The sequence below is a fragment of the Coregonus lavaretus genome (assembly GCF_964263955.1).
Source record: "Coregonus lavaretus genome assembly, contig: HAP1_SCAFFOLD_6710, whole genome shotgun sequence".
Classification (NCBI taxonomy): Eukaryota; Metazoa; Chordata; class Actinopteri; order Salmoniformes; family Salmonidae; genus Coregonus; species Coregonus lavaretus.
In genome coordinates this window covers 22,501-31,149 of record NW_028156767.1, presented here as the reverse complement: position 1 = coordinate 31,149, position 8,649 = coordinate 22,501, and the positions used below count along the sequence as shown (strand labels likewise).

General features: G+C 43.0%; 1 protein-coding gene across 1 annotated transcript; it reads right to left on the bottom strand.

Moving 5' to 3' along the window:
- Nucleotides 1-1,370, bottom strand: LOC311126000 (Krueppel-like factor 13). The gene has a single exon (XM_084200024.1). The coding sequence runs from the start codon at nt 1,004-1,006 to the stop codon at nt 494-496; it is 513 nt and encodes a 170-aa protein (XP_084056150.1). The 5' UTR covers nt 1,007-1,370; the 3' UTR covers nt 1-493.
- Between the last annotated feature and the right edge of the window lie 7,279 nt (nt 1,371-8,649).

Genomic DNA, 8,649 nt, shown 5'->3' with positions numbered 1-8,649 from the left:
ATAAACCTGAAACAATCCCCCATAGTTAGTATACTTCAGTAGTTGCGTGAATCCATTATGCTGCACCGGCTGGTTACATCACCTATACAGCAGGTCATCGAGTTGAGTGGTTTCTACACACGCTGAACTTATTCACCAGCCAGTGAATGCAGACAATGCTACAATGTAACGCAGCTCTCTCGTTCACTGCAACTCTAGCATTGTTGTTTTAGAGAGAGTCGTTTAGAGGGTTAACAGAATAGTAAGAGAATGTGTTTTTAAAAGCGTTTTTTCATGTGCGCAACGGGTCAATGCAATAGATAACTGTGTACGACCTTATGTGACACGTTGTGCATTGCATCAATGCGTTGGCCCACATCCAATTTAGGGTCACTATTCGTCACTATTCACACCCAGCCCTTCATAATACTAGGCTACAAGTGAAACTGAAATAAAGTAACGGAGGAATTTTATATCACATAAATAATGTATTTGAATGTTCTTTTTTTTTTTTTCATAAGACAAAATGTTTTCCATCAATAAAGCAATTGTGGTTTAAAAAAAAAAAAGGGAACTGACCTGTGTGTGTCCTTAGGTGCGCTTTGAGGTGGGACGACTTCCCGTAAACTTTTTCACAACCCGAATAATGACATTTGTGCTTTTTCTGAGGCGATTCCGGTTCGGATCGACCTCTGACACGTTTGCTGCCTCTTTGTGTGAGGTCGCCGGCGGTGCTTATGACGATAGGTGTGGCTGTATTCCCGTCCTCTGTGACTGTAGAAGGCGACACGCACCCCTCTTTTATTTTTGCCTGCTCGGCAATATCGGTAGTAGTCGTGGGTGGCTGCTGGTTAAAATCCGCTAGAATCCTGGCCACCACGAAAAGAGAGGAGTTGTCTTTGACCATGTCTTCTCCATCGTTCCTTGGATAGCAGGCTGATTCTGTTTTCAACTCTCTGTTCTCTTTAGGGTGAACGATAGCCCGGCTGGACATAGACACAAGGCACTCTGCGGCGAAATGATCCATATCCTTTCAAACGGAACACTAATGAGTAACTGGTGACATTCAAATATAACAACTATGTTATGGTTAAAGGACTTCCGTCGGGTTGATCCCTTTATGGCGATTATGGAGGTAGCTTTGGTCTCAGTGTGCTATCGATAGAAAACAACTCCCATAATAAATGTTACCGGCTTCTCCGCGGAATTGCCATCCTAGATCCAAAATCTAAACGCAAACACGTCGAGTATGAATCCCTCTCCGGTCTCTGGAAATTAGACAGTTATGAAATGCTGAAAACTTTTCTTTCTTTATCCAGATGAACATCCTCCATCCCAGTTACAGTAGCCAAGCTGTCTCCTGCATTGTGACAGGTCAATGTGCCGAGTCGACTAGAGCTGTTTCCATGCTGGGGGCGTGCCATCCCGATGCATAGGGGTGTGTCGTTTTGCAGCTGCTCATCCATTGGATACCGATGCGCTCCAGAGCGCGAGAATCGTGCCGTCGTTAAACAAAGTTAGATCGGGACATTATGTCCTGAGAGGGCTGTGGACAGTTGAACCTGCGACCAAGTGCCCTTCCTATCTCTTGTATCTTCTAGAGAAAAAAAAAAAGGCCTCAGCACAAGAAGAAGAAGAGATCATATACTGTATGTAAAGTAGGCTATTCAATAAATAATATGTTATGGAGGATGACAAGGCACTATTGATAAATAATATGTTATGGAGGCACTATTGTAGTCCATCATGTGTAATACATTACTGTGTCTTATTGTAATCCATAATGTGTAATACATTACTGTGTCTTATTGTAATCCATAATGTGTAATATATTACTGTCTTATTGTAATCCATAATGTGTAATACATTACTGTGTCTTATTGTAATCCATAATGTGTAATGTATTACTGTGTCTTATTGTAATCCATAATGTGTAATATATTACTGTCTTATTGTAATCCATCATGTGTAATACATTACTGTGTCTTATTGTAATCCATAATGTGTAATACATTACTGTGTCTTATTGTAATCCATAATGTGTAATATATTACTGTCTTATTGTAATCCATAATGTGTAATACATTACTGTGTCTTATTGTAATCCATAATGTGTAATGTATTACTGTGTCTTATTGTAATCCATAATGTGTAATATATTACTGTGTCTTATTGTAATCCATAATGTGTAATATATTACTGTCTTATTGTAATCCATAATGTGTAATATATTACTGTGTTATTGTAATCCATAATGTGTAATATATTACTGTGTCTTATTGTAATCCATAATGTGTAATATATTACTGTGTCTTATTGTAATCCATAATGTGTAATATATTACTGTCTTATTGTAATCCATAATGTGTAATATATTACTGTCTTATTGTAATCCATAATGTGTAATATATTACTGTCTTATTGTAATCCATAATGTGTAATATATTACTGTCTTATTGTAATCCATAATGTGTAATATATTACTGTCTTATTGTAATCCATAATGTGTAATACATTACTGTGTCTTATTGTAATCCATAATGTGTAATATATTACTGTCTTATTGTAATCCATAATGTGTAATATATTACTGTCTTATTGTAATCCATAATGTGTAATACATTACTGTCTTATTGTAATCCATAATGTGTAATATATTACTGTCTTATTGTAATCCATAATGTGTAATATATTACTGTCTTATTGTAATCCATAATGTGTAATATATTACTGTCTTATTGTAATCCATAATGTGTAATATATTACTGTCTTATTGTAATCCATAATGTGTAATACATTACTGTGTCTTATTGTAATCCATAATGTGTAATATATTACTGTCTTATTGTAATCCATAATGTGTAATGTATTACTGTCTTATTGTAATCCATAATGTGTAATATATTACTGTCTTATTGTAATCCATAATGTGTAATATATTACTGTCTTATTGTAATCCATAATGTGTAATATATTACTGTGTCTTATTGTAATCCATAATGTGTAATATATTACTGTGTCTTATTGTAATCCATAATGTGTAATACATTACTGTGTCTTATTGTAATCCATAATTTGTAATATATTACTTGCATGCCCTCCAACTGTTTTAAAGGCAATGTAAGAAGATAGTGCTGCATCTTCCCTTGTCTACATGTTACTTTTAATTGTCAAATAGTTTGCTAACATAGGAATACACCTTAATATCTGGGTATTACTACCCTCCCTCCCTCCCTCCCTCCCTCCCTCCCTCCTTATCTCCCTCCCTCCCTCCCTCCCTCCCTCCCTCCCTCCCTCCTTATCTCCCTCTCCTCCCTCCCTCCCTCCCTCCCTCCCTCCCTCCCTCCCTCCCTCCCCCCCTCCCCCTACCTCCCTCCCTCCCTCCTTATCTCCCTCTCTCTCTCCCTCCCTCCCTCCCTCCCTCCCTCCCTCCCTCTGTATCTTTCTGTCTCTGAGAACACTGTATAAAACAGGTTCCACAGCTATTTGATTTTCTTTACTCAACGTTTTGTTCCTGAACTAAAAACAATTGTTGGCCTCAGATGTTTTCCAACTTGAGAAAATTCAGTCAATTTAAAATGATGTGTTTGCTCAACTTGTCTCATATGTTCATTCAACTATACATTATTATATGGGCATCTTTTAACAAAACTGTGCAACTGGTTACACACACTGTGCTTTTAACACGCAATGTTTTCAACTTACATATTTAACAAATGTTGAAATACACATCGCACATGTTCATTTATAAATGAATTATTATTCAACATGTCCTCACCTGGGATTTGAACACACAACCTTTTGGTTCACAACACTTCAATCTTCCTGCTACACCACCAAGTACATTTTTTTTTAGTCATTTAGCAGACGCTCTTATCCAGAGAGACTTACAGTTAGTGAGCGCATACATTTTCTTTTTCATACTGGTCCCCCAGTGGGAAACAAACCCTCAACGCTGGCGTTGCAAACGACATGCTCTACCAACTGAGCTACACGGAGCCATACCATGTACGTATCAAAAAATCTGTTAAGTTGACTGTTTTCTCATCATTGATTTGATTTACTTATTTAAGCAAGTTGAGGTTTTTCTGTATAGTTGTAGAATGTTGGTATTACTCTGGTTTTAAAATAACTCCTTAATCACTATGATCAATAAAATAGTTTTTCTTGAGTGTACTTTTAACAGAGCTGAGATTTACTTTGAAGTGGAAAGTGTAGAGGTGAAATCAGTTATCGGAACAGATGTGGTGGCATGGCAGGAAGATAGGAATGCTGGGAAGCAAGAGGTTGTGAGTTCAAATCCCAAGTGAGAACATGTTGAATATAAATTAACGTGCACAATGTAATCAGTGTGTGTGTCAAATATGTATGTTGAAAACAATGTATGTTAAATGCACTCTGTGCGTGTAATTAGTTCCACAGCATTTTCTTTAGGTAAGATTCCCAAATAATAATTTCTAGATGAATGAACACAAGACAGTCTGAGCAAAAATATAATTTTATGTTAACTACATTTTTGCCTACATTTTCTCATGTTGGAGCTAAGTTTGGGCCAAATAAACATTTAAAGTTCAGGTAACGCTTCGACTGAAAAGTTGAGTAAACTAAAAAAAAAGTATGTGGAACAAGTTATATACTTAATAATACTTTTTACAATGAACGAAGGAAGAGTTCCTTTCCCCTCCTAGGTACAGCACAGTCTGGCTGTCCTGTCCTGTCCTGTCCTGTCCTGATCTGTCCTGTCCTGTCCTGTCCTGTCCTGTCCTGTCCTGTCCTGTCCTGTCCTGTCCTGATCTGTCCTGTCCTGTCCTGTCCTGTCCTGTCCTGTCCTGTCCTGTCCTGTCCTGTCCTGATCTGTCCTGTCCTGTCCTGTCCTGTCCTGATCTGTCCTGTCCTGTCCTGTCCTGTCCTGTCCTGTCCTGTTCTGATCTGTCCTGTTCTGATCTGTCCTGTTCTGATCTGTCCTGTCCTGTCCTGTCCTGTTCTGTCCTGTCCTGTCCTGTCCTGATCTGTCCTGTCCTGTCCTGTTCTGTCCTGTTCTGATCTGTCCTGTCCTGTTCTGTCCTGTTCTGATCTGTCCTGTTCTGATCTGTCCTGTTCTGATCTGTCCTGATCTGTCCTGTTCTGATCTGTCCTGTCCTGATCTGTCCTGTTCTGATCTGTCATGTTCTGATCTGTTCCATCCTGCTCTGTCTCGTCCAGTCCAGTTCTGTTGTGTCTTGATCGGTCCTCTTCTGTCCTGTCCTGTTATACCCTGTTCTGTCCTGTCCTGATCTGTCCTGTCCTGATCTGTCCTGTCCTGATCTGTCCTGTCCTGTCTAGCAGCTAAAGTAGGTGAGGCCATTCCTTCTGTCATTCCTCTCAGGGACAGCGTACAGAGGAGGAAGGACACCCAGTCAGAGTATATCCCTCGCTCTCAGCTCTTAGCTCCCCCTGACCCTTAACAACACATGGACACGGAGGCAGGGAGTCTGTCGGTCTGCGTCCCAAACTGCGTCCCAAAATAGCACCCTTTTGACCAGAAGTAGTGCACTATATAGGGAATAGGGTGCCATTTGGGACGCAGTGGGACCCTCGTTCTCTGTTCAAAGCTCTGTGTTTTAATGCCTCCTGTCCTGTCCTGACTAGGAGGTAGAATATGCAGGCAGGATGCACCAGGATACAGTGGACCGACTCTCTACTGGGGGAAATACCAGGAAACAGTGGACTGACTCTCTACTGGGGGAAATACCAGGAAACAGTGGACTGACTCTCTACTGGGGGAAATACCAGGAAACAGTGGACTGACTCTCTACTGGGGGAAATACCAGGAAACAGTGGACTGACACTCTACTGGGGGAAATACCAGGAAACAGTGGACTGACTCTCTACTGGGGGAAATACCAGGAAACAGTGGACTGACACTCTACTGGGGGAAATACCAGGAAACAGTGGACTGACTCTCTACTGGGGGAAATACCAGGAAACAGTGGACTGACTCTCTACTGGGGGAAATACCAGGAAACAGTGGACTGACTCTCTACTGGGGGAAATACCAGGAAACAGTGGACTGACTCTCTACTGGGGGAAATACCAGGAAACAGTGGACTGACACTCTACTGGGGGAAATACCAGGAAACAGTGGACTGACTCTCTACTGGAGGAAATACCAGGAAACAGTGGACTGACACTCTACTGGGGGAAATACCAGGAAACAGTGGACTGACTCTCTACTGGGGGAAATACCAGGAAACAGTGGACTGACACTCTACTGGGGGAAATACCAGGAAACAGTGGACTGACTCTCTACTGGGGGAAATACCAGGAAACAGTGGACCGACTCTCTACTGGGGGAAATACCAGGAAACAGTGGACTGACACTCTACTGGGGGAAATACCAGGAAACAGTGGACTGACACTCTACTGGGGGAAATACCAGGAAACAGTGGACTGACTCTCTACTGGGGGAAATACCAGGAAACAGTGGACTGACACTCTACTGGGGGAAATACCAGGAAACAGTGGACTGACACTCTACTGGGGGAAATACCAGGAAACAGTGGACTGACTCTCTACTGGGTGAAATACCAGGAAACAGTGGACTGACACTCTACTGGGGGAAATACCAGGAAACAGTGGACTGACTCTCTACTGGGGGAAATACCAGGAAACAGTGGACTGACACTCTACTGGGGGAAATACCAGGAAACAGTGGACTGACTCTCTACTGGGGGAAATACCAGGAAACAGTGGACTGACACTCTACTGGGGGAAATACCAGGAAACAGTGGACTGACACTCTACTGGGGGAAATACCAGGAAACAGTGGACTGACACTCTACTGGGGGAAATACCAGGAAACAGTGGACCGACTCTCTACTGGGGGAAATACCAGGAAACAGTGGACTGACACTCTACTGGGGGAAATACCAGGAAACAGTGGACTGACACTCTACTGGGGGAAATACCAGGAAACAGTGGACTGACTCTCTACTGGGGGAAATACCAGGAAACAGTGGACTGACACTCTACTGGGGTAAATACCAGGAAACAGTGGACTGACACTCTACTGGGGGAAATACCAGGAAACAGTGGACTGACTCTCTACTGGGGGAAATACCAGGAAACAGTGGACTGACTCTCTACTGGGGGAAATACCAGGAAACAGTGGACTGACTCTCTACTGGGGGAAATACCAGGAAACAGTGGACTGACTCTCTACTGGGGGAAATACCAGGAAACAGTGGACTGACACTCTACTGGGGGAAATACCAGGAAACAGTGGACTGACTCTCTACTGGGGGAAATACCAGGAAACAGTGGACTGACACTCTACTGGGGGAAATACCAGGAAACAGTGGACTGACTCTCTACTGGGGGAAATACCAGGAAACAGTGGACTGACTCTCCACTGGGGGAAATACCAGGAAACAGTGGACTGACTCTCTACTGGGGGAAATACCAGGAAACAGTGGACTGACTCTCTACTGGGGGAAATACCAGGAAACAGTGGACTGACACTCTACTGGGGGAAATACCAGGAAACAGTGGACTGACTCTCTACTGGGGGAAATACCAGGAAACAGTGGACTGACACTCTACTGGGGGAAATACCAGGAAACAGTGGACTGACTCTCTACTGGGGGAAATACCAGGAAACAGTGGACTGACACTCTACTGGGGGAAATACCAGGAAACAGTGGACTGACTCTCTACTGGGTGAAATACCAGGAAACAGTGGACTGACTCTCTACTGGGGGAAATACCAGGAAACAGTGGACTGACTCTCTACTGGGGGAAATACCAGGAAACAGTGGACTGACTCTCTACTGGGGGAAATACCAGGAAACAGTGGACTGACACTCTACTGGGGTAAATACCAGGAAACAGTGGACTGACACTCTACTGGGGGAAATACCAGGAAACAGTGGACTGACTCTCTACTGGGGGAAATACCAGGAAACAGTGGACTGACTCTCTACTGGGGGAAATACCAGGAAACAGTGGACTGACTCTCTACTGGGGGAAATACCAGGAAACAGTGGACTGACTCTCTACTGGGGGAAATACCAGGAAACAGTGGACTGACACTCTACTGGGGGAAATACCAGGAAACAGTGGACTGACTCTCTACTGGGGGAAATACCAGGAAACAGTGGACTGACACTCTACTGGGGGAAATACCAGTAAACAGTGGACTGACTCTCTACTGGGGGAAATACCAGGAAACAGTGGACTGACTCTCTACTGGGGGAAATACCAGGAAACAGTGGACTGACTCTCTACTGGGGGAAATACCAGGAAACAGTGGACTGACTCTATACTGGGGGAAATACCAGGAAACAGTGGACTGACACTCTACTGGGGGAAATACCAGGAAACATTGGACTGACTCTCTACTGGAGGAAATACCAGGAAACAGTGGACTGACACTCTACTGGGGGAAATACCAGGAAACAGTGGACTGACACTCTACTGGGGGAAATACCAGGAAACAGTGGACTGACTCTCTACTGGAGGAAATACCAGGAAACAGTGGAAGGTGATGGAAGGATGGAGTAAACCTAGATTACTGCCAAGCGTTGGCATGCCTCTCCCACGGTCAAACACGGGAACTACCGGGCACTTTCAAATTCTCAGTTGTCTCAATGTTTGGATGTGATATACCTACTGTGTGTTATGCCATGATAG

Excerpts from the sequence above, each read along its gene's own strand:
- LOC311126000 (XM_084200024.1), bottom strand. The coding sequence starts at position 1,006 with ATGGATCATTTCGCCGCAGAGTGCCTTGTGTCTATGTCCAGCCGGGCT.